Source organism: Sceloporus occidentalis, unplaced genomic scaffold, assembly GCF_023333645.1.
Source record: "Sceloporus occidentalis isolate IW3139 unplaced genomic scaffold, rSceOcc1.0.p SCAF_11, whole genome shotgun sequence".
NCBI classification, from domain to species: Eukaryota; Metazoa; Chordata; class Lepidosauria; order Squamata; family Phrynosomatidae; genus Sceloporus; species Sceloporus occidentalis.
Genome location: NW_028316991.1, coordinates 10,330,061 through 10,357,934, shown reverse-complemented (window position 1 = coordinate 10,357,934; position 27,874 = coordinate 10,330,061). Strand labels below are relative to the sequence as shown.

Sequence of the window (27,874 nt, the reverse complement as noted above, 5' to 3'; positions counted from 1 at the left end):
ATTTCTTTAGCATGCATTTATAACGGGCTTTGCAGTATGTCTTATTTTTCCAGCTGTAGTTATTCTAATGCTTGATGTAACTAATCTTTACCTATGCACTGGAATTGATTCTGCCAGTTTGCCTTTTAACCTAATGCACGAATGACATGTAGCAAGTAAATATGATCCCGGTGCAGTTAATGCAAGAGATTGGTGCATCATGTTTTATTTTGAAGTGCTAAAAATGCTTTTGTGTTTTGCTTTTGTTCACATCCTGGAAATGATATTGACTTTTTTTTTCTTTCTTCTGCAGTAGGAAGATAAAATGGGTAAAAAAGATGCTTCATCGTCAAGATTACCGGTTGATCAATACCGGAAGCAAATAGGTATGTTAACATTCGTGTGGTTAATTGCCATTGGTGGTATATGCTGATATATAATGTGGGGGGGGGCTGTACTTTGTAGCCACCAGGCCCGGACTGGGACAAAAAATAGGCCCGGGCATTTAAGACCGAGCAGTGCATTTTTATTTATTTATTTATTGTTAAAGCCCACCCTTCATGTACCATCTTTGCATTTCCCCAAATCACTTAAACATTCATGATAGACACAAACACTTACTCACTCATTCACACAAATCATTAACACATTTATTAATTCATTCCCTTATTCCCTTATCCCCTTATCACTATGTACCCCCTTCCCCATTTTTCAATATGTACCCCCTCTCACTATCTATCCCCTCTCCCCCTTTCTATCTATCCCCTCTCCCCCTTCTCACTGCACCCCCCCTCCCTTACCCTACTTACCTTATTGCCGGAGTAAGCAGCAACTGCGACCGGGTCCGCCACTCTAGGAGGCCGGGCAGCCCCTGCCAGGGCCGGCCTTAGGGGTGCGCGGCCGCACAGGGCTTAAATTAAAACATCGGGGTTTTTTGTTTTTTTTTTACTTTATTTAACATCGTCCATGTTAAATAAAGTTATACAAACTTTATTTAACATGAAGGATGTTAAATAAAGTAAACAAAAAAAAACAACCAAAAACCCGATGTTTTAATTTAAGCCCTCTGCGGCCGCGCACCCCTAAGGCCGGCCCTGGTGGGGGCTGCCCGGCCTCCTAGAGTGGCGGACGTGGTCGCAGTTGCTGCGGGCTTCAGGGGCAGGTGCCCCTTATGCCCTGCGTTAATGTGGCCCTAGAGGCCGCATAGGCCCAGTCAGTCCGGTCCTGATTGGGCCTATTTTAAGGTAGGGGCCTGGAGCTGAAGCTCCATCAGCCCCTACGTCAATCCGGCCTTGGGCCGCCCGGCCCACCGGGCAAACGCCCGGTGAGCCTGATGGCCAGTCCGGGCCTGGTTGCCACATAGGTGAAGTGCTGTACATGAAAGCTAAACACTAGAAGAAAAAAAAAGCAAAAATATTATGCAGTAATTTTTAAAATTCAGAATCTATTTAGATGACCTGCAGTCTTAAATCTTCAAACAATCCTCTCTGGGCCAAGGAGAAGACGGGAAGACCCAGAGGAGAATTCTCTTGGTTCAGGCTTACGGAATTGCCAGCTAACAAATTTCCTAAAACTATTGTCAAGTTAAGGCATTTCGATAAACACGCTTAGAAAATGCAATGCTAACAAACCTGCAAAACTTGTTTCATTTGGGGAATTCTACATGGACCATAATTTTTGTACAGTCAAATTATTGTCTTTTCATGCTTGTAACGCATTCCCAGTGTCTCTTCTGCAAAAATAAGATAAAACTGAAAAAGGTTAAAATGGCGATCATACCTTCAAAACCTACAATGTTAAGGACGCTTGGGTAGTTACACAGCAATTTAACTGCTAGAAATAAAGCAAACAAGAAAAGTCTCAAAGTTTTTTGCATTTTATTGGCTAACTTTGTCATGTTAATATTTCTTAAAGGGGCAATCTAATGTCCCTGACCCCCTTACTATAGAATAATGCACATTGAAGTACTCTGTGGGTAACTCCTACCTTACACAGAACTGGCAGCCGTTCTAAAAAATTATCATTTGCCCTCTACCATCTAAAGCAGCTTTGGTGCCACTTTGATATTGGCAGTTATTATTGCTCTCTCTAAATGATGTCACAGATAGAAGCAGTAATTGTGTGGCGAGTGACCCCTGAATCGATGTTGACCACATAATATTAAACGAAGATACTGCAATTACATTTCTCCGACACCATAATCTGTTGGATGAGCCGATGGATAAGGAGCTGCGCCATGCGGTTAAAAAGGAGACAAAACAAAAAGGGAGAGTTTTTGCCCTTTTTCCTTTTATTCCCTCAAAAAGAATGCCAAACTCCTTGTCACTAACCTGATGGGAAAGTCTTCTGCGATAGATTGCTTCAACATGCCCAGGAACGTTTATACGGCTATAGTCTCTATTGAAGCAAGGGGATAAATGGTTGGAAGCTGAGAACTTTCCATTCAGATAGATTAAGCCAGATTTGCAGATGGAAAATATAATTGTAGGAGGACCTTAAGGGGTGATAAGACCCCTTCCTCAAAGATGACGATGCTGTAAATAACAGGAACTATCAGCTAGAATTGATGGACCATGGGAGCTAAAGCAGGGATCAGACTGTCGCTGCTTCTATGTAGAACGCTGTGGCACCGCTATATTATATATTAAGGGGGTGTCCAATAGGCTTTGTAATACACTCAGATGAATGGCTGGCATACAACGATTTAAAGAGGTTTCCGTCAATCACCAGGAAAACTAAGTGGACCCAAGGGCAGGATCTCACACCCAGTCCATAGAACGATTTTGGCTTGATAAAAAAAAAAAAAATGAAAGTCGACAACTCTTCCAGTCACATCTTGACAATTTTAATAGTTTGAATGACGATTTATTTATTTTTTTGAATTACAAGAAAATTGTATACGGTTATTTAAATAAATACGTTGTTCAATTGACACATGCATTTTATTGTTTACATTTTCATGGATAAGCTGGTGGCACCAAATCTTTCTTCCACCATGATCTGGAATTTCTTGCCCCTGATTGGCTGCTTAAGGTGTCAAACAATGGCAGTAAGTTACCTCCAATGAAATCAATGGGAGTATTCCCAAATTCCACACACACATAAAGGCTGCAAGGAATTTGTGATTTGTTAATTTTTTACTTTTTGACTATTCCTTTAAATAAAATAATTTAAGGATTTTTATATACTTAAATACCGTATTTGCTCGATTATAAGACGAGGTTTTTATCAGACCTCAAAAAAATGTCTGCTGGGGCCAGGCTGCTTAACAGTGCTTTGGTCGCGAGCAGCGTCTCTTCTACTAGATGCAGGATAACAGGAAGCTAGCACAGTCCTCGCATAACTCTACCCCCCCTCCTTCCTCTGAGGGCGGGGCCAGTTCAGGTAAGGGGGTGGGGGAGGGTTTTTGAGCAAGTATGTGTGATTAATGGAATGAATGAGTATTTAAATGTTTGTGAATGAGAGTGTGTGTAATAGCATGGATGAGTAAGGGGGGTGGTGGTGGTAGCATGGCATAGGGCGGCTGTACTCACACTCCTATCATCCCCAGGTTCCAGCATGTACTGGCTGCCTTGGCTTGATAGGAGTGTGATTGCTGTTAGCAGTTATATATATATATACCTCCAGAAATGCCTTTTAACCCCCTATATGCCACTCTGCCCCATGATATGCCTCTTAACCCCCTATATGCCACTCTGGCATATAGAGGGTTAAAAGGCACATCATGGGGCAGGGTGGCAAATAGGGGGTATAAGGCATTTCTGGGGGCAGATGTGCATAACTGGGGGGGGCAGGTTGGCAAATAAAAGGAAATTAAAAAAAAAATATATATATATATTTTTCTCAATCATAGCTTTTATTAAATAGGAAAAAATTGTTTACATGAATTAATATTTACTAGTAAAACTTTTTTCCTATAGGGTAGTCTTATATTCAGGCTTTTAGTTTTTTTCCTAAATTAATATTTAGATTTTGGGGGGTCGTCTTATAATCGAGCAAATACGGTAGTTATTGCTTTTGTATTTTATATTGTATGTTATTTTTCATGTCTGAGTATTACAAGACAAATTCTCTTTGTGTGTTAGAGGACAGACCATTAAGCGGTAATTCTACTTACTTTTTCCGTATGTCTCAAGAAAGGGAGATTACAAAGCTTTATTCAAACTTGCTAATTGAATCCTTCCTATATATATTTTTCCTGCGCTTCCTGCTGTCTGAAATTCGTTGAAGAACATAGCTATCATAATTAAATTCTACTCCAGATTTTAATCAGCGTGATACCACAAAACATTATTTAATAGGGTGATAAATTAATACTTTTTTCGACCTTTGTTTTGCTTCCATGGTTATGAATTCCTTTGTTCTCTGTGTTTCTCTTTGATGAAATGCAAAGTATGTTAATGTGATTGACAAAGTGATGTCAAGTGCAAGCTTATGTTGGTGGGAGCCCAAGCGGTAAACCTTTCATATTATAAATCTTATTGACTAAGGAACCTATAGGATCTTTGACTTTTAAGTGTATTTTTTTAAAGTGAAACTAAAGTTTGTTTGTTTTTTACATTAATGTAATATCACCAATATTTAAAAAAAAATGAAGGCTTTAATTCTATAGAGGGATATCCAAACTTGCTACTTTACCTTATTAAAGATATTGTAAAAGGTATACCCACTAATGTGTAATTCTGAATTTTCATTTGATCCACATTTATTTACATAAAATAAAGATGGGTTCGGGAGGAAAGTGCTTAATATGGAGAACTAAGCACAGAGTTTGACAGCAGATAAGAAGATGCTCTTCACAAATATGGAACTTCTCTGCATAGGTTATTTGGAGCTCTCCCTCTTCTAGGGGAGATGCTAAGTGAATGAGTATGAGAAGTGGGCAAGAATTGATGTGGCTAAATGCCGGTACCCTACCCAGAGACTCCGGGTTAAACCTGGAGAGTTCCCAGGTATGCCTATGCCTTCTTCATACTGATATAAAAGCCCGCTAAGAAAAGTATATTCGCATCTGTAATGTGCTGTTTTTACACAGTAGGTCGGTGCTAAGCTGACAGCACAGTTAGCACTTTCAAATAAAGATGCATCATATAAACATATGGGACCCACAAACACACTGCCTCTTAAATAGGGACAGTTGGATGGCATGCAATTCAAGCTATTACCATCAATACCTTTTGTATATTTGTCTTAAAACAAAAATTATATATATATATATTATACAGTATGTGTTTGTCTATATATTTTCCTTGACAGTGTCACTGGCTAGTATCTCAAATATGGGGTCTGCTAGTGTCTCCATATGTGCAGTGCATGGAATTCTGTGCTGCCCGTATATAAAATTGAGACGACTGAGGGTCCTTTAGATAAAATGCCCAATGATGGTATGTTGCGGTGTCTCTAGAAGAAGTTCTCCAAGTGTTTATTGTGCAAGTGTCACATGATGAAGGGACATAGGGAGACTGTCCCTCCTAAAGTGGAAAACGTGTCTGCCTAAATATATATATATATATACACACATAGTCTCTTTACAAAGCTTTACTTAACGTTAACAAGACAAATACTTAAATGACAGGGTCGTGGCCCAGAAGCACCATCTTAATCAGCCCTGCCCTACCTTATCTGCCTATAAGATAATAAGAAATTAAACTTTCTAAGTAAAACCTTAGCTGAGTAGCAGAGAGGATGCTTCTATACTTAATTCACATTGGACAAAAAAAAAGCCAAAATGCTCTTTTCACAAATGTTTTATAAATCGTTTGTACTTTAGCTCCCCAGTAATTTTTTTTGCAACCTACAGAAAATCCAGTTTACGTTAATGCATCTTTTCTCTGCTTAGCTGGAAACTGAACATGAGTTGCGAGAACATTTAATTTTCCTCTTGTGAACAAACGGATGGATTATCTACCTACCATTAAATGTAATATGTCAACTTGAAGCTTGGAGCATGTTGTGTCTCCGAAATGGAAAAAAAAGTTGTTCCTTAGCACTTAATGTTGTGTAAAATGATGATGTGTCCTTAGCAAATGTATTATTAGTGTCAAATTGCCTCACTTCCTAAGATTGAAAAATGCCCAGTTACTGTATTTTATGTGCCATTACATATGAATAAAATATAGATTTATATTTATTTTAATACGTTTTAAGGGTGCCGCACGTGTACCCCAAACACCTGTAATCATAGCAATTTTGCCCTTTTCTATGTAGAGCAGAGAATAGAGAGACTGTGTGGCTGAATGCAAATGTAAAGCCATTCTTCCATACTTAGCGTTTTAGATCGTTTCTTGTGCTCGTATTCATCACAAAACATTTCTAGACCGATTTATTCATCCTTGAGGGTGAATGTAAAATTGCACTTCCAATACTTTTTCCTAAAATGGGATCTATTATGTTCTATCAGGCTAATGGACACTTATTAACAGGGCAAAGGTATGACTTACCAACACGGTAATAGCATATAGTACCAGGTCTTGCTACAAACTGCATGAGACTGAATGTCAAATTAATATATTGTGACCCACGATTTTCTTCTAGTGCTGTGGATGGTATCACCACAAAAATGGCACTAAATCCATCCTTTTATGATCTAAACTTGGAGCCCAAACATTTTATTAGGAAATAAAAATTTCATTATAGCCACAAACAAAGACGTAATGCAAAATATGCAAAAGCAACATATATAGTTATATACTAGAATATAGTCCATCAATATTTTTAGCTTTACGGTCATCTGTTTCTTTTTCACAAGTCTGCATCTCGTAGAATGAAGTCTAGCTTCTTCTTTCTCCTTTAACTTCATATTAAGGGAAATTAAAGATTTACTGACAAATAAAAGGACATGACAATTAAGAAAAATATAGAAGCAAGTCTGTTCCCGGGTGCAAAGACATGCTTTTCATCCAGAACCAGCTGTTTTTTTCATTGAAAGAACAACAGTTTCGGAAGCTTTTCTGAGTGTGTCTGCATGGTAGCGTAATGTGCTCATAAGCAGCTTAAGCCGTATTTAGAAAATAGCAATGCATTAATTTTTAAAGCAGAAATTGCGGGCAGAGCTGCCGCTTGACGATAATCGGTGTGGATATTGGGAAGTCTTCTGAGAAAAAGCAAAGGAGGGCTCTATGAAATATGAACATTCATAAAACAATAACTAGATATTCTCATGATAATGAGCTTGGACAGCGGTATAAGTAAAAAAAAAAAAAAGAAAAATAGGCACATAAGCAACCTGCCGCTGGTGGAGAGTGATAAATGTTTAGGCTCCATAAGCCATTTGATGTATGGGAGTGTATATGTATGCATTATACTAATTTGATTTGTGTGTGAGGTTTATTAACTAAACAGTTATAACTGAGTTATAGTACAGTAAAGGAGTTGATCTAATTGCATTATAACGATGTATTATGCACGGCTATCTTGGTGCTTTAAGCATGCAAAATTCACCAGACATACATACATAGTAAATGCCATCGGACCAACTCTGTGTCGTGGATAAACCCGTGTGTGTGTGTGTGTGTGTGAACTGCACATCCCCATGTGGCGCTTGAGGGTTTTCTATTCTGGATCTCATAGGGTTAAAATTTGGAGTGTTCTGTTTTTTTTTCTTTCTTTCTCTTAAAAATTTACAAAATGCCGATATGACCTGATGTGACCTTTTTTAATATATATTTGTCTGATATGCCATCATATTGTATGCAGTGGATGTAAGGACCTCTTACATTGGCAATCCAAATAAAAACAAAGTTGCAAAAATAAGAGGCATTCTGACATGCATAGCATAGAGGATTGATTTAACAGGATTTACCATGATGCCAAGTGTTAATTAGTTGGGCTTATCAGATAAAGAATTAATAAAATAAAAAATAAACCATACAGACCTACTTTGTTACAGCAGGTTATTTCTCCGTCTTTCCCATATAGTCATTAAACGTACACCCTTAAAAAGGGTGAGTTTGACAATCGTGGATTAGATACCTTACTGTAATCTTACTGTTTTTAGACTTTCTATGTCTTCAAACAATGTTAATTAGAAGAAAACGCTTTCAGTGGATTAAGTATGATTATAAGTTCTTCGTTCAAAGACTCTCATGTGGGTGAAGACCTCTGAGAGCTTCCAGTAGCTGCTCCTTGTACACAGAAAGAGAAGCTTCACCCAAGTACAGCATTTTCACTTGTATTTGAGAGATGAAGAAAGACCATGATAGCTGTCCTCTTTCTAATTTTACATCCTATTCCGCATCTTTCAAAGTAAAATTACTATATGGCACCATTCAAAGCCATAAAGTATTAGTTTTTACATATTGAGAGCTGGATAGGTAGCTAAAGCTTTGAGTTCTGACCATAGTGCTGGAAGAAAGTTGGGAGAAAACTTGGAAATACAAATGGGGATCAAAAAGTGTGTTATCCTCACTGGTTATATGTGAAGTTTGGAAAACACTAGAATTAGAACAATTTGCATAATAATTCAGTAATCTTGTAATTACACCTATATAATCTATGTAGGGCGTGCGTACATTTTCTTCATGAAATTACTATGTATAACTGTCAGGCTGATGTTTAACTCAGTTTTTGTTTTAATAAATAAAAAAATAGTAGTTTTAAGCAAGTAAATCAATGGTTAAATCATAAAGTGAAAGAAAATCATTAGCGAAAGCAACTCCTGATGACGTCCCGAAAAAGGCAGGAGCCTCTTCATCTCTTAATTCATATAGTAATTTACACAGAGATCCTACAAAAAGATTTTCTGAATTTGAAAATATAAAATATCCGTTTTAAAAGCAGAAGACAATATGCAAAACCGAACGTGACCGCGACATCACCTTCATGTTGGCGTGCGCACAACTCTATTCTCATGTGGCATTTGAAAATAATCAAAGTTGCTGTGTTTGTTATTGCAGTAGTATATATATATATTTTTCTTTAAAACCAAATCAATAATGCTAAAATAATTACGAGTATACATTTCCTCATCAATAATTCATGCACTTTCTACTTTAGGAAGACAAGACTACAAGAAAACCAAGTCCGTATTAAGAGCAACAAGATTAAAAGCAGAAGCCAAGAAAACGGCAATAGGGATAAAGGTAGAAATCTATCCGCTATCTTACATTAAACTTTCCCTGCATGTCTACTTCCTTTTCCCCCAGGATGTGCTGTGTGAATATTGATTTCTGAGAGAGATTGCTTATGACACTTCAAAACCCGAGTAGAATGGCAGCATCTGAAATATTTATCACAGACTTTTTACTTAAGGCATCAATTAACCCTCTGATAGCTTCTCTAACCAGCTTTACCTTTTAAGTGGCAAAGGGGGTAAGCAGTGCACAACGAGGGGTTAAAGGCTTAATGTCCTTATGCGTATATGTGTGTATGTATTATCATTATAATTCCTTTTTTATTTTGTATGTATCTGCTCATCTTTGTGATTCTCTATGATGAAGTTGACAATGTAACTTTGAGCAGCAGCATTCTTTTTACTCACATAATGCACACAATGTCTTCTGATACTATTTTATATATATATATATATATATATATATATATATATATATATATATATATATATATATATATATATATATATATAGTATAATTATCGTATTGACAATTCCTCATTTTTCAGCTTCAAATTTCTATGTGCTTTTTTATTGGAGCAATTACTTGGTTTCACATAGCGAATAGATTGTGGAAAATCAAATAATATGAGCTTCATTTGTGAAACGGGTGAAACAAATAAGCCACGTCAATTTAAAGGGCAAGATAGTGCAAGAACATGTTACCTTGTGATGCTGTTTGTGTCGTGAATGTTGTAGTGACTCTGAGACCTATTCTATGTGATCACTCACTGATTTTAGTAATTGACTCGTTAACCAACTTATGTCCCAGCACTGGATTAGATATTATGCTTTAGGTACGGCCACTATTATTATTTATTGTTTCATATAGTGGCATCATATTCTTTTGTACAATGGGTATAGACACGGATTTATGAGTTCTGCAAATGAGCAGATTTTTGTTAAATGTGCCATATTTACATTATACTGCAATAAATCACACACAGAATCGGTCAGGAGTGTCATTCGGGTACAAAACATAGACGTGTCATAGTCTTACCTACAATTTTGCTGCTATGATAAAAAAAAAATAGGTATTCTATACTCATACAGCTGAAACAACAGCATAAATAGCATTTTTAGAGCGTAACTAAATCTCAGCAGGTTCAGCGCCGGAGCTCTGAGTTTCTATAAAAGCGTAGTGTTCTGTGTCCGCATATTACTTCAGCCTGGGAGAAGAATACATCACTATTTTGGTTCATTTTAAAGAATGAGAGCTTTACTGAACATCTCCTCTGTTTTTCAGAAATCTATAATTCCCTTTACAGATGAATCATGGCCAATAATAATGCTAAAAAAAACTGTTTCTCTCTGAATTGATGGTAGTAACGCAGCATCACATTTATAGGATGCAATAAACTTAGATATTTATTTGTGATGACTTCCTATTTGCAATTTTTTTTTTCTAATAAACAAAAAACATTTTGAGGGGCTAATATCGCATATTGATATTTGTTATGCACATAGTTTCTGATGCAAATGTTTCAGAATTGTTATGTTTTTTTTATTTTCATGAATGACATTTAATGCAAGAAAGTATTAATTCAGTGAGAAGGTATTAGATAAGTAGAGTGGCCTTCTACTAATCCAGTGAGAAGGTAGTAGACAAGTAGAGTGGCCTTCTACTAATCCAGTGAGAAGGTAGTAGACAAGTAGAGTGGCCTTCTCCTAATCCAGAAGGCCATTCAGAAGGTAAAGCAGCTCTGGAATTAGGCATGTAAAGGGTAATATATCAGATTATTGTGCACATACGACAAGGCCAAGGACTACATAAGAAGTAAGGTTTGATCTCTTATGGTGAGTAGATGAACCACTGGAAACCATAGATGCTGTCATGTTCTATGTTTTATCTTTGATCACTGGTTAAATAAAAAATTGGAGGAAACGTTATTATGAGGACAAGACTTGTTACCAAAATATGGGTCTGTCATCTAACAAAAATATAATATTCTAAGCAGAACATTCATATTTTGCATACAAATACTCTTTAAAGGTTTAACAATTTCAAATATTTAACAAAATCTCCATTTATAATTGCTACTTGAAGACCTTGAAATTGTTCTGTTATATTTATCTACATTCATCTGATCTGCTCATTGTGTTTCTTAATCAAATGTATCAACACTGGTACAAGTTTCTGGGGTTAATCAAGCTTGAGCTACCAGCATAATGGATTCTGACTTATTTCTATGTTTAAATTATTTTTAGTGTGATTATTTTATTTTTACATTTCACAAAATAATGTGAATGATAACTTATTTAACAAATATGCCAGTTCTGTTCTAAAAATCCTGCATCTTGTATGCTTACTACAAATGTATCCTAATTGTTATAATCCTATTGTGAAATAAACTTAACAAACATACAAAATGATTGCGGCCTTATTTTATAATACATTAGTACTCAGATTATAAACCCTTTAGTAATTATACCCCAAAGGACCTTTCTTCGCAGCGCCTCAAGAGAAGAGGATAGCACTGGCCAGGTGTTGTCTTGTTTTGGTACAAGAGATTAAACCGTTATATGATATTTTTCTTCCTTAATCATTTTAGAAAATATCTATTTATATATTCTATTATAATAAATAAATAGCAAATTGTTTACAGGTGCCCTCGTATACATCCATAAAAATGAGGTTGGCAGGTAGACGTAGAATTGTCGGACCTACATGTTATATTTAGTAAAAAGATACTAAAATATGTTAAAACAGAATAGCATTTCCTTGTATGTGACAGATGAAAAAACTATTTTATAAATTCTAGCTAATGGCAAATGCCAAGGTATTACTACCAAGCTCCAGCAGCTGCTCCACGGCCAGATGATGGATTTGGGTTCTTTCCAGTATTTGCCATTATAATCATGAAAAAAAATGCTTTCTTTCCACTGCTGATTGCAGATCTTGATGAAGAATTGCCACATCATGCTGTATGTTTTCACAATATAATCTCTGCAGTTGGTAAAGGAAAGGAAATTGCCAATTTTGTTAAAATATGTTTCATTAACCTTATGGCTTTTAGTTTTAATGCGCTTTTAAGATTGTCTCCTTATATTTTATATTAACAACTTCCGCTAAAAAACCTTTGGGTGGTATTTTTAGGACTGTATGGGATAATGTATATCAAATGGCCGTCCTTGCAGTCTCATTTAGTCAATTGATACTCAAACCATTCCACATAGGTCAAAAATGGTCTGAATTAGTCATCCCACCAATGATGGTGGTCTTTGGTGACTGGTTTAAGAACCACTAAATTACTAAGGAGCTACATCACAGCTCCGCTGATGTCTTCTGACTTCAGGGTCTCCTCGGTGATCTCATTGTGTTCGGAAGTTGTTTCTTGCTCTGTAGAATTTGGGTTAGCAAACAAAGGTAATTTCTGATTAGAGCAAAGAGACAGGATTTATATCCTTGGAGTTTGTGTTGAGCATTCACGGGTTAGGTGCCATTGAGAAGAAATGATGAAAATAACGTGTGACCTCCCAGTCCACTCTCGAGTCTTATCCAATTCTCTTACCATTTCACCCCATAAAATTCATCTCTCTGTATTTTAAACATAATGTAGTTTCCCACTAACAGGAAAAAAACTAGACACATCTGCTCAATATGATTCACTGTTTCCATTGAAAATGTTTTCCTTTCCATTACCTATTTGCGAATTGATAAATAATTCCCGTAATGATGTAAATAAAACATTTTAGTAACAATTAAAATCCGCAGTCCATCTGACCTCTGTTCTGTGTAATGCTAATGTTTGCTTGTTGTAGTGACTTAGGAAGTAGCCACATTGCTGACCTTAAAATATCCCTTCCGTAAAGAGCATTCACATCCAATGCTGTACATTTTTTTTTGTCTCTATTTGCATGCATCAAAATGCTCCACAAGACTTATTATAGTTGGTAACACTATAATAAAATTTAAAGAAAAAAATATATAATTTGTCTTATCACGTTTGGTAAAAAAATGTGAGACTTTTCTTAAAAATAAAAATAATATAAATAATATAATATGGAACATAGTATGCATTTATATAGCGCTTATTGGATGGTTTAGGAACTCAACACCACCTGGTTTCACTGTACCCTGATTAATTAATCTGATCCTGTGCTCGAGACACCACAAACTTGCACTGAATACGAAAGATCAAATTAATGAAGCTCCTTGAATGCTAGAAAAAAAAATAATAAAAAAGAAAAATATCTTAATGCCCTTGGAGGTTATGCTCCTACTAATTAGGTTCTTTTATCAGAATATTATTACTATGTTGGTTTAAGGCAGTATTTAAGGTAGCAAAGATTATTTCAACCACTGATTTTCAAAACTTTTTAATTTCCCCAAAGAACAATTCTATCCATGGTGATAATGTCAGAAAGACAACACAGAATTGCTAAGCAGAAGAAGAAAAAAAAAACCGGAGGAATTTATTTCTCTGTAAAATAAATAAATAAAAATCAAAGCCTTCAAAATGACATTTTTAAATAATTAAAACTAGAGGTTTTAATTATTTTTCAACTTCAATTATTGGGTTAGTTTTGCTTGTTTGACAGCAATTAACCTTTTGACACTAAACCCTCAGCTCTTATCCCAGCACAAAACAAGTCATTCAGTGGCAAGGGAAGCTGGTGGCATGATCCGCTCCCTGGGGACATTTAGTTGGCACTCGGTGCCCACATCTGACAAAATGAAATCCTCTCAAATATTCTAAGAAGTCCTGTTCAGAAATGAAAAACAAACACAGGCGCTTCTTGAGTATACAGGTATACAGAATGTGTAGGTGTACATTGGCTTTTTTAAATTTTTTTTTAAAGATTTCTTCTTTCGAGGGAAATTTTTAATTTATTCATTTGTGATGTTAAGCTTCCTAAAATGGAGCACGTCTGCCAAAATGTATTGTGATTTATATTCCCCAAATTAGGTGATAATGATCATTGGTTTGGATGATTAGTTATTTAGTATATAGCCTGCAAGGGACCGCTTTCTATAATAACGTGTTAGACTGTGTTTAATTTTTTTTAAACGTCATGGTTAAAATGGTCACGCTGAATGATTAGTGTTTGGTAAGACTAAAGGTTTAAGGGTTTTTATAGGAACTGTGAAAAAAGTTGGGTAAACTTACAGTAGATTGATAAACATTAGGAATTTTGTTTGCTAACATTTTTTATTTTATTTATTTTTATTAAAATGTAAAACTTTAACATGTACGTCTGAATGGGGTGTGTGAAAATGGCAGTATCTGTGTTGCACACATGCCTCTTGCAAGTCATTATGGAAAGGGGTTAGAATAGGTAACGGTACAAAGAAATATGAGATAAATGAGGGAGTACAGGAAAAAGGAGAACATTATAGGGGAGCAAGTTAGGATTTTGCAAGAAGCTCGGTTGTTTTCTTTCTTTTAATATGCCTTATTAATTTTTTGAGCAGTATTGAGGTCAGACACTGATGTTGAGAAGGTCTGACTCGCAATCTCTGTTCCAGTTTATCCCAAAGTTGGAAGCATAGCATTGTCCAAAATGTCTTGGTATGCTAAAACATTTAAAATTTTCCTTCACTGGGCCTAGCCTAACCCTGATTTCAATAATTAAGAGGTGTGTCCCAATACTTTTGTCTATATAGTGGTGCACAAAGCAGGGTCCATAAAGAAATGGTTGGATGAGTTTTGTGTGGAGAAACTTGACCGGCCGCACAGAGCCCTGACCTCAACCCCGTCGAACACTTTTTAGATAAACTGGAAAATAGATTGCTAGCCAGGCCTTCTTGTCCAAAACCAGTGCCTGACCTCACAAATACTCTACTGGATGAATGGGCAGAAATTCACACAGAAACTCTCCAAAATCTTATGGAAAGCCTTCCCAGGTGAGTGGAAGCTGCTATAGCTGCAAAGGGGGGACCAACTACATATTACTGTCTGTGTATTTAGAATGTGATGTCATCAAAGTCTCTGTTGGTGTAATGGTCAGGTGTCCCAATACTTTTGTCCATGTAGTGTGTGTGTGTGTATTTTTTTTTTAAATTTTTTTGTGTGTGTGATTACCAAAAATAAATTTTGTACCTCAAATGTTTTCTTAGTCAAACAGTGACAATTGCTGCACTTAAGGCAAATATGTTATATTTGTATGGATAAAAAAGACCTTTATTATATATATCTGGGACAGCTGGTAGCCCTAAGTACTACCCCAGTCTTAGTCTTTCCTTTTCATTCTGTTCTGTTCAACAGCTGTTTGGTGAAACTGTATGGTGAAAACCCAATAATTATTATAAATACACATCATCTCAGCCTGCTCACAAAATAATAACAAAACCTTCAATAGAAACCAAAACAAATATGTTTGGAATTTGGAAAATAAAATCTGTTTACTGAAACGCTATTAAGGTCTACAGCAGGGCCATATTTAATTTCAACTGGAGTGCCAGTGTCTATGTGGTAAAAGGTTTTATTTAGTTATCGGGAAGATCTACTCATTGAATGGAGAATTGGCTCCTGATGTTAAATTAGGTTAAAATTACGTTTGACTTGTTTATAAATTGACTTTTTAAACTATTCAATGGGTCTCAAAGGGACACTCGGGATAGCATATGCAACTCAATGCATATGGTAGCTGAAGGGTCCATTCCAATTTGTGGTGTTCCCCTTGTAAATGCATGGGGGGTTCTGCAGAGGACCATGGAGGAGGTGAGGAGCTGCAAGGTATGGTTTTTTTCTTCTTCTCTTTTTAAAGAATGTGTAAAATTAAACCATTAAAAAGTACCCATATGTTGGGTTAATATTTTCTGAAACATATGCACTATTTCCTGGGGGCACTTATCTCAAAGGGACAGTCCAGCCATCATATGCACTTTAATTCATATGATAGCTCTATGGTTCATGTGTTGTACCTTTTCCAAATGCTGCAGAGATGTGTTTGGTTGAATACATTTGCCTGCACGTGATATATCTGCCAGCACTGGTTTGGGAAAAGCTGTTGGAAGGTATTTATTTGGACCCTCGTGTGCATGTGTAGAAAATGCCCCTGTTGGTTTCAATGAAAACTCATTCCTGCCACTAGTTGGTTGCTTCAAGCAGCCAATCAGTGATAAGAATAGTCGGACCTTCGAGGAGAAGAGCAACTGCAGCACCAGGGCTGCATCTTCTGAGTCAGGTAAGTTATTTTGTGTTTTGGAAGATTGCATGTTAAAGTACCCACAAAATGAATGAACGTTGGTATTGGGAACATTAAACTGTCCCTTTAACTTCCATGGATTATCTGTTTTCTGCCTTGCCTCTAAATGAAGTTGAGAAGCAGAGTTACATCATCATCTCGGCAAAAGAAAAAGTAAATGTTTCTGTTATCGCAAATATAATTAAAAGCTTGACATTCTGTGTTAGAATCACAGCATTCACTATATAGTTCAATGTGAAGTTTGTTTTAAGTAACAAAGAAAAAGTATCTTATTTTCCCAACCTGGTGGGGCTGAGGAGGCAGTTGAAGGAAAGTAATGTTGGATAATGATCTAAGGATTTAGGACAGAATAATGAGTAGAATAATAATAATAAAAAAAAAAAAATAAAAAAAAAAATCCAGTTTATTTCCATAGTCGAGCTTGAGTGCAACTGGAACATAAATAATCAGCTTTGTTTTTCATGAAACCACACAGAAAACTGTGCTATAAACAACATTAGGCAGATGTTGAACCTAAATGTTTTATAGCTATGTACTCTATTTACCGCAAAACACATTTGGTAACATAAAGTACATATCTCATTTTATTTATAGATTGTAAGCAATCTACCCATAAGCCAAAGAATAAGTATCCCATATGCATTTACTTTACAATTAATGGCTTGATTTAAAGGAGCTGATGTCTTTTAAAAACGACTACTTTAAACTTAAAATATTGAACTTTTCGTTCTGATTGCTTACTGGCAATGTAATAAAAATTGGAGTTTTTATTATGTCTATTTAATCACTTCCATGGCCAGAATTTATTGAGTTTCCTGTTAGTCGCTAACCTATCTTTTTTTTTGGTACTGTGTTCTTGGAATCCCATTAAAAAAAAAACCTCATTAACAAAGTAATGTTAAAGGACAAGGAGACATGGAAATAATGGTTTAGTGTATAGGTCATTGAATAACGGGAGTCTGAGAATTGTAGTAAAAATACAGATTAATTGTGAATTGACCCTTTTATGGTCAGTCTTGATCTACATAGTTCCATTTCTTTTTTCAGGTGAAATAGTAACTATTTAATCAGTGGTTTAAAAAATTATCCACGGGCTTAAAAAATAAATAAATAAATATATATATATATATATATATATATATATATATATATATATATATATGTTTATCTGCTCAAAGAAGCCACCATCTTGACTTACTTTTCTCAGACTGATTATTTGTCTCCATTTGTTGAAACTTTATATGAATAGTTAGAGCTAATGTTATTTATAGGAAGTTAGCATGAGTACAGAGTGCAGCCAGCATAATGAATTCCATTTTCCGAGGGGCATTCATAAAAGGTTTAGCACACACAGCCTGGGACGATTATGTTTTTAAAACCGCAAAAACAAAATGTAGATTTTTTTTGTTTGTGTATTTTGTTGGGGGAGCAGTGTGATTTTAATCATGTTAATTAAATACAGTTTCGTATATTGTCTTAATAATTGCCTGCCTTGATAAATGTTGATGGGTTACTTTTGATAAATGTCACCAACATGTAGGGGGTCAGCTCTAAAGCGAAATTTACCAAATTTTGAAACTGTCCCGATTGCTATCTTCTGTGTGGACATGTGCTCCAATGACGACATGGGTGCCATTACACCTGCAGTGTTCCCATTTCTTCTTCCACTTTGATTTTTACTTAACTGTGCGAGTTTCATTCTCAGAGCCTGGCATATGGCCACCTAACCCCTAGGGACAGGTGGATTCCTTACACCAAGCCCAGTGATGTCTTCTCCTGGAACTGGACACCACTGAACTCTGAACCCTTATATTAGTTATTTTCTACCTTGTAGCTCAGAATGAAGTGACTTGAAATGGATTGATTATAAATGTAATTTAAAAAAAAAGTATATGATATTACATTTATTGTCCTTTCAATTCCTATTCAGATACAACCAACCTGATAAATATTTGAAGGATGTCTGAACAGACCGTGAAACACTTGGATAATACACAAATGCTAAAAACTATTTAGAGCGCTCTGGGCTATTGTATTATCTACTGTGTAGTCATAATGCAGTGCACAATAAACCCTTGGTAGAAATTAGTTTTATTCATTTAACGATCACATTCTTTGCCAGCAGAAATGTGAACCAAACCGTTTCCATGTGCTCCATAGGTGTCTAAAAATTCTATGTGGATATACAAAATTCTCCAGTGATTCTAGACCAGAATGATTCTAGAATGAATTGTTCACACCTAGTGAACATTTTGCATTTGCAAAGCAATCAGATGCCGTTCTTTTCTTAATCACTGTTGCTCTGGGAGATTATGTGGCTGCCTTCCAAAAGCATGCCCGATCCAAGTTTGTGTATTTTGGAGAGAAAAAGAGAATTGAGATTGATTACCATCATCAACCAGTATGTACCATTATATCATTCCCCCTGTGGTTGGATTGGCATCGGCAGCATCAGCATCGGAGCAGCAGGATGCCTGGCCAACACAACTGGAGCATCTGCCCACGTACGATATACACAAGAAGAAATCGTTCTTATTTCCGCTGAAAGTCCCTGCTAGTGCAGATGCCTCTGGCTCTATTGGCTGCACAGCCGAAGACATCAGACTGTACAGTACATTGGGTAGTAAACATTGCCATTATGAATGATCAAGCAATACTGAAATCATATGCTACAAATTACAACTAACTGGATTGTGATTTCCTCTGAAGTTTGAATGAAGCTGTTTCTCTGTTTCCCGTTCCCGTTCTTGATCCTGTGTTCCCTTGAACTCAATGATTGATACCTTTTTGTGTTTATTAAAAACCTCATCAACTTTACTAATGCCAAACCTGTAATTACCTGTAATCAGTATTTGTGTATGCTGTGTTATATTCTAAATGCTATTTTTGATATCTAACATGTTTTTTGTACTTATGTATGTATTGTGTATATTTGTGGAAGTTCACATTAAGAAAATGCCCAGGTGTTACCTACAGCCACTATATTATTAAAAGTAAATATTAGACGTTTCAGTCCTTCCACATGACCTTATCATAAGACCGACCATTCTTTAATTTTGTACCCCTATTTACTCTATCCATTAAAAATGTATTATATTTTTATTTTATTATTTATTATTATTATAGTTATACCCAAACTATACTAGAAAATTGAGGCAAGTTGAAAAAAGAACAGTTTTTGGTATTCAGAGATGATGAGGGGAAACACAAGGGCGTGAACTCTGACATCTCAAGCCGAGTATAAAATAAGATTCTGTATCCTCCTGTCACAAGTAATAATAAATTAAAAATGTCTAATAATATGAACGCAGCATAGTTGTGTGTACTGTATGCGGGAGCTGTTGTGACATTATATGAGAGAAGAGAAAAATGAGGGTACTATAGATTGATGCGTGCAAGAGGGTATCCATGACTTATTAATTAAAATTAAAACATTGTGCCCAGAGAGACTTAGTTATCTGGACTTAGAATGCCTGCTACCCAGACAGTAGGCATGTGCAAGCACATCTGTTGCATACATTTAATAAGGAGGTAGGGACTTTTGTAGTTTTAATTATTTGGTTCTTTTATGGGTCAGATATTTTTTTTCCCACTTGTATTTTTCAATTATATCGTCTGTTTGCCTTAAACTAGGTTTCTATGAATAGCTTAACTTGTCTTGAAAAAAAAAAAAAGTATGAAAATGTTCCAGACTCCCAGGGGAAGATACGTCCCGACCCTGAACACTCCATCTCTGCCATTACCCAAGATATTTGTACAAATAGCTTTAAGGAGAAACTGTGTGGTTTCAAACAATTTGTATGAATACAAGATCATAATAAGGCTGATGGAATAATGCTGGGTAAAAATAGTGAATTACAACGTCCTAACCTGGCAGATTCTGATGCTTCTTCACATCATACGGATCATAGGAAATGAAGACAAGACATAACAATTAGTATATAACATAAAAAAGATGCCATACAGAAACAACAGGTGAGGAGGAGAAAAATAGAAAACCCAGGCGATAACTGATTATAATGGATTAATCTCATATATAAGAGAGTTCCTCTTAAAAGTGTTGGATTTTATAGGATATCTATACATTTTTAGGCAAAATGCTTCAATGGAATAGTCGAAAATGAACGTATTATTGTAGACCAAACAGTGGGGCAAAAATAAAATAAAATTGTAATCCGGGTCAGTTTTCCACAATACAATATAAAGTTTGTGATACAGTCAAGTAATAAATACTTTATTGTATTTCATACCTCTCATATGTGCTGGGACATTCATATTGAAGTGTGTGTGATGAAGCTAAAGTAGCTTCACCATCTTTCTAGTGAAGGCTGTGGTGCCGAGAATTCAACAATCTGCCAAAAATGAGTAAAAATATACTTTTCACTTCCAGGTCAGTTTGTGTCATTGACGAGCTACAAAATTGTAATACTCTGTGATCACCGAACGCTGTGGTAGCATATGGCAGCATATGTTAACATGCTTACTGAATGTTGTGCCTTCCTAACACATTCTGTAACACATTATAACCTTATTAATATTTTGTTATACATTATAAGCGATACCTTACTGCCTACATTCATTTTTTTTTCTATTGGTCCAGAATTTTGCCAGAGCCAAAAATCTTAAAATCGCTATCTCACTCTCTACTACTTGTGGAATCATACTTTTTGGTGTAATATATGGTGTAAGATATTTAGCTTTTTTCCCCCCAACTAATTTTATTTTTGTTTGTTTTCTAGGAGGTGGTTCTTATCCTGGTAGCCCTATCCGTGTCTCTGTTGGCCGCCTATGCCTTCTTCTACCTTAAAATGACTTCAGAAGAGAACTCTAACGAAGACTTCGGTAATTAGGTTCTGGAAGATGTCAGTCCATGCATGTAATGAGTAAAATAACTCTAGACTGCTGTGCACTAAAGGACTTTCAGAATGCAAATATCCATAGAATAGGAGCAATATTTTAATTATTGCACTCCTGACAGTTGAAACATTCCATTTCTCAAATACGGTGTAATATAGTCTGGATACATAATGATTGTTATTACTGTCACTTTCTATATCAGAAATATATTCATTGTCTGCTTAAACATAGCAAAAATTCACTTTTTGATATGCCTTTGATGATTTTTTAAATGAAATTCTTGAACAAATGTACCGTTTAAATAACTTTAGGTTTAACCTATATGTTGCGAAACATTTTTAAGATTTCTTTGGTGCAGGACCAAAAAAATGTTGACAATGTAGGGAGGGAGCAGTAAGCGAAAGAATCATACATTCCTGGTGAATCTTACTTTATTCTAAATTATGTTTGATTTTAAAATGATAGACACACTGTGATTGTACATGCTTATGTCAACATTTCAAAAAGGAGGAATATGTTTTAATTAAACTCATTAAAATATTAATATGTATGTGGTATGTGCTTTATTCTCAAATATGTACCAGTTTCTAAGAGGCAATATTTTGGTAACAGTGTTAAGTCTGATCTGTGTGAAATAATAAAAGCTGGTTTTATTTAATGTTCTAATAGTTTGGGTACGGCCTACATACCATTTACAGTTATATACATGCAAATATATAAAAAATCTCCCTGCATGTAATATAATGACTGCCAGTCACCTCTAGTGCTGGCTCACCAGGACCCGTTGTGCATGCACGTGTCCCATTCATTTCAGTGGGAGTGTTTTCTTGCTGCTGATTGGCTGCTTTAAGCACCCAATCAGTGGCATGAAATGTGGGACCACAGAGTAGGAGAGCAGCTGCAGCAACAGGGCTGCAAACTTTAGGTCTGGTACGTTTTTTAGTTGTTTAGTCACAGAGTTCATTCATGCACATTCGTCTTTAATAAAAGTGCCAGGGGCATTAAACTTCCCCTTGGGAAAAAATGGAGAAAAAAACCCCCACACTTTTTATTATAAGCCGCACTAGTATTAAATGACCTGATTGGAAGCCAAATACTATTGCGTACAACAATAAGAGCTGTGTAAATAGATTGTACTTTTACCCCCAAAATTATTGGATCATGTCTTTAAGACGGGTATGGAAAAGTAGAATAAAAATGTTCGTTAAATCTAAATGAAACTTTTAGCGATGACAAATTATTTGGTAGGTAGAAGCCAGCTAGAAGTATTCTACAATTTATGTATAAAAATAGGAAATCTACTTGAGCCGAAATTTACTTGCTAAATATGTTCTTGTGATTGAGGCGATAATTATAATGCACTTTGCTGCAATGTGGAAATTATGAGATCAGAACTACTTAGTGTAGTACATAATGGATTTCCAATGCAAAAAGAAAACTGTTGGTAACGGAGCTAAAAACAAATTATATTCATCCATAGGAAGACACTCTAAAATATACTAATCCGAATAAAAACACGTAATTAACTAAAAGATCTGCAATGTTGCACAGAGAGCCAAGGTATGTAAAAGCTGGTCTTAAAGTGATTCTGTCACTATTCGCATTTCGAATACGGCCATCAGGGCTAGTGTAAAAAAACACGCAGCATTTACACCATGACTGAATTCATTATCTGCTCTTTTATACCCCAAACTCAACTGATCTGCCAAGGCTGGCTGCCTCTTGATCGCTGGCGATGTATAAGACATGGAGATCAATATTATGGCTACTTACATGTATTTTGTACAAAAACGACATACAAAACTGCGGCAAATGTATAGATGGAGGGGTAAAAGTTAATGACAATTCCTTGTGGTATTGTTAACGCTGTGGCATTCATTTGCATAGGATTATCACAGCGAGAGTCAAGTCAGCTGTTCTAAAATAAATACTTATTTTGGACTATATATATATATATATATATATATATATATATATATATATCCTTGCTAATTTGCCAACCCATCATACTGGTGTTTTTTGTTAACATTTTATTATGTTTTTCTTACATTAATTTCTTATTCTGCGCTGACCATGTCAGTGGCGAGAGAGAAAGTGAGCTTGTTTTTGGTATACGCTCTAATGGAACAGATGTCACAGCATTATTTTGTAGCTTGTTTAGATGAATAAATATGTAAAACTGTGAAGTATTATATTTTACCTTTTATCATAAAAAATATGGGACAATCTGTTGCTATCCTTAATTGAGGTAATGTGTGGCATAAAGATTTGGCAGTTATAACAGTGAATTTTAAGTTATTTTAACCACTTAATACTACAGAACAGAATTTTATTGGGGAAAAAACAGGCAATGTTGGTGTTTTAACTCTTTAATGCTAATGGTGTCAAGTGTGTACCGATGAGAAGAATAGCATATAAACGTGTGTAGCCATCAGGCAGCTCTTCAGCGGTTCTTGAACTACAAATCCCATCATGCTCTGCAAACATTATAAGAGAAAAAAATAGTTTTGGCTGGTGTACTGGTGAAAATATTTGTAGAAATGTCTTAAACTATACATTTCATGTCAATTTAAAATAATGTAACTACTTTATCATAGACGCCACCATACCTGGGTACCAAACTTTTGGTCTCCGGCTGCCCGGAGCCTTCCCTTGCCGGACGAGGCCAGGACTGCACACTGCCATCAGTGAGCGTTCCCGCTGACATCAGGGGTGTTCCCGCTGATGGGGGCGTTCCCGTTGGCGGCAGCGGGAAACACCCCCATTTAAAGGGAAAATGGGCGGGGAGTGGGCATGGAGCTCCCGCAACCCGGAGGATTCACGCCTTGACCCGGAGAAGCGAAGCTTCACCCGGCAATCTCTGGGTTAAACCCGGAAAGTTCCCAGGTATGGACGCCATACATCTCTGATGATACAGGGGGGTCCCATGGTATTTCTCATTTCTATGCAAAGTAGCCATGTGTGTGTATTTGCATCATGACATAAGCCATAATGAGTGCAGCTTTCACATATGAGCAATTATATATGTTTTCAGAGACGGCTAATTACATCCTACAAAAGGGGTGGGCATGGTAGCCCCCAAGACGTTTCACGGTGTCCCCAGCATTGTGGGGAACACAGGTGTCGCTCAGCCAGGCTTCCATTAGGCACATTTTTAATTCATTCTGGAAAAGTAAATTGATACATTTCATTTCACAACCATTTTCTCAGAAACAAGCTTATGATCTATCTCTTCAGTTCCAGCTATGCTTGTCTCAGAAAGCACAAAGACAGTGAGACAGTGAGGCAAATAACATAAATGTCCATGGATTCCTCTTATAACAGATTACATACAGTAACCACTTTTGAAACAATGAAGGTTTTGTATAGAAACAAACTCTGGTTCATTTTTTGGAAAACTGTGCTTTTAGAGAAAGAAGGGTGTTTTAAAAGTGAATATATGAAGAATAGACTAGCTAAATGGTCTCTCCTTATGGTGTAGATTCTGATTTCTGTCCCCTAAGTCCTTGTGAGCTTGTCATGCCAGGTTATAAGGGTAAAAATGCATTTTATTTGTACATGTGACCCCATTTGGCCTGTCAGACAGTACATGCTAATGTTGACCTATCACAACAAAACAAGTTTGGTCCGTGCCAAAGGTCACTAAAAATTAGTCTAAATAGATCAGAGAAAGGTGACCTTCAGCTAATGAGAATCTGCGTTTAGTTAATGAGAATCCAAATCGTATTGTTCAGTTAGTACAATTATTGCTATTGTTAAGTCATTGTTTTTGAACAAATAAGATCAGGTCACTCAAAAGGTTTGATTTTAAAATGTATCGCAAAACTGGCCAAGTCAAAGCGAGCTCAACTCTGGTGTTTGTCATACAAACTCCAGCCATAGCTGCAGCCTAAGCGAGTTCTGCAAACTACTCTGAAAGGCTTAGAGATAGAAGAGTTGGTTGAGTTCATTAAAGAAACCTCCATGCATTTGCAAAAGGAACCACACAACTATCCAATGCATTAAAGTACATGCTACGGCGGAAATGTCCCTTTAATAACGGCTTTCCCTAGAAGAATCTTATCAAAAAGTTTTTGATCATCTCTGTACAGCTCTGCAAAATAAGTCAACCCTTTATAATTAAATGGAAAAGACGCAGATCGTGGGCTGATATAATCTAGATCACCGCTATTAATCTATCTTTGGGAGAATATGCTTGTTTAAGCTTTGATCATGCAACTAATAACCATTCTTGTCTACTTTTGGAGGTAGATGCCGATGGCCTTTATAGCTTACCTGTATTCTTGGTGCCGTTCAGTTCAATTAAGATGCAGTGACATACCTCGCTCTTTCAGAATGCAGGAGAGACAGTCTGTGTTCCGCTTGCCTATTTCCCCCAAGAAGAGGTTATTTTTGTCAGTTTTCAAGTCTAACAAGTAGATCCTGACAGCACCCATCCATCACAACATAAACAACTTGAAATGTTGCCATTCCTCTTCCACCGACTAGTGCCAGAATACACAAAACTGTCAATGACTTAACACTTCTTGATGAACACGTATTGTAGCTAGAGATGGATGAATTCCTGCCCTCTGACTTCACATACAATTTTTGGAGGTTTTTTATTGTTTTTTTTTCCGACAGCACCATGGAATATTATCATAAAAATATCTACAGACACATCTAGAAGTTAGAAACAATATATCATTACCAGAACTTTGTGTAGCAATATTAACATACTATTATATAAACATTATATAAAACATGACAAGCACCGTCTGACGATATGGCTGCAAAAAAACTGCTATTTTCATGCATTTAAAGGAGAAATCACCTGTAAAACATTAATAAGACTGTGTCCCTATAGCTTAGAAAAAACTATCTGCCGTAGCAGACTGCAGTAAATCTAGAACAGTCCACATTTCTAAAATTTGTCATCGTGTGCAAATTAGGTATTCTCCATTACAGTAGTCATCCGCTTAGGTTATGTCATGACAATGTAAATACTGTTTAGGTGACAGAGCCCTTAATCGTATCATCTTGCGGTATTACTATGTTTGTCACAGATGTGTTTGCTCTCTCTTCTTGTACTATTATAATCTGCTCCACCAGTTCGTAATGCACCTTTCACATTTTCTGTGTTGATTTACAGTGCATGCTTTGTTCTGTTTGTATTGTAAGAGTTCAGAACATAATAAGTCTTTTCTTAGTTGCTGGGATCGTCTGAGATAAAAAAAAACTTTCTGTATACCAATATCTGAATTTTGACAAAAAAGGAAAATATCTTATTTTATTGTGATTTTCCAGAGCACAAATCTGTGGTTCCTTGTCTTTAATTTGATGGTTCCAAAAAAGGACTTTTTTATTGCATATCTCTAATTAATATAGAAACTGGAACACAAGAACATATTAATCAAAATTTACTTTAACAATTACTTTATTGCCTTTCCTCAAAAGAGTCAAGAAACTGTTTTTTAAATAAACTGGATTAAAGCTGCCATCTGGATTAAATGTTTGGCTGTTTTAATTATTATGCCTTTTTTGCATCACTTTTTTCCTTTTTGTACATACAGTTGGTTCTTACATATTTAAGGTTTTGGCATCGCAGGCTACACTACATTCGGTTCAGCAGCTAGTAGTTTAAGATGAGTTAATTACTATGGCTGACACTCCAACAGCTGTTCAACAGGTGCTGGAAAGCTTGAATCTTCATTTGACTTCCGGGTTATCTGTTTCCAATGCAATCTCTTATTATGTTATTCAGGAGCATTCATGCATTGCACACCTGGAATCTCTACGAACAACATATCAAAATTACAAAGCGTGTCGCATCACACCACAGGTTACAGTCTATACGTTGAGGTTTTAAATGTTGATGTTTCTAGTTATTGCAATAAAAATGAGTCAGAAGTTTTGCAATGTCAGCAAAGTATTCTTTAGGTCTCACCTTAGTTGTGTTGTTCCTCATAACAATCGGGGCAGTGCTATTTTCTGTGCAAATTATTTTACAGAATATATATATGCACCCAATTAGATAAAGGAATTCAAATCTCTCACACTCTGATTTTCATTCACTCTCTCATGCTCTCTGAATATCTACCTACCTTCTCTGCTGACCACTTCTGCTTCTGTGTCTCGCAGCTCCTCTTCTGTGTTTCTCATTTTCTTGTTCTGCATCTTCCCCTTTCTTCTATCTCCTCTCTTCTTTCTTCTCTGTTTGCCTACATCTCTGCAGCATAACCTCCCGACGAACTTCTGCCAAAACGTCGGAGCTTCTGGTGATGTCCTCTCCCTCGATCCACCAATCCGGGGAGAGAATCTTAAAAGACGCTCCGTCATTTTGGCGGAAGTTCACATAAGGTTATTGTAGAGCAAAATGTCAGAGCTTCTGCTTGGGGGCTTCTTTGAGGGGGCAAAAAGTTTTATATGTTTTAGAAAATAAATTTGCTGTCATGTTTACTATAATTTTTTGTTATATATTCTCTTGCAGAAGTAGCTGTCAGTAAAGTATAAAAGAAACTCAGATAGGCTTGGTATGTAAATGAGCTGTAATTAAAAAATAAGCCCAATTCCTAACACCTGTGACACAGTTCACCTTTATGTACAGCTTGAAATATGAGCTACTAAGTAAAAATAAATAACCAAAAAAAACAACATGCCGGTGTGCTTTTAACCCATTTTTTATATTAATGATGTGTAGTATATTAGAAACAGAAAATCTGAGAAAGTGTTATATAAATGTTTACATTTTTAAACTATGTGTATAAAAGGAAAAACGGCAACACAATAACACAGTT

General features: G+C 36.1%; 1 protein-coding gene across 1 annotated transcript; it reads left to right on the top strand.

Moving 5' to 3' along the window:
• Positions 1–304: 304 nt before the first annotated feature.
• LOC149305542 (triple QxxK/R motif-containing protein-like) lies at positions 305–27,590 on the top strand. The gene is made up of 4 exons (XM_089477563.1): positions 305–365; positions 8,974–9,059; positions 20,981–21,083; positions 27,568–27,590. Exons 1-4 carry the CDS (start codon positions 305–307, stop codon positions 27,588–27,590), a joined length of 273 nt encoding a protein of 90 aa, XP_089333689.1.
• Positions 27,591–27,874: the final 284 nt, after the last annotated feature.

Coding starts and splice junctions, on each gene's coding strand:
- LOC149305542 (XM_089477563.1), top strand. CDS start 305: ATGGGTAAAAAAGATGCTTCATCGTCAAGATTACCGGTTGATCAATAC. Junction 9,060..20,980: donor AAACGGCAATAGGGATAAAG/GTAGAAATCTAT, acceptor TTTGTTTTCTAG/GAGGTGGTTCTTATCCTGGT. Junction 21,084..27,567: donor GAACTCTAACGAAGACTTCG/GTAATTAGGTTC, acceptor ATTCTCTTGCAG/AAGTAGCTGTCAGTAAAGTA.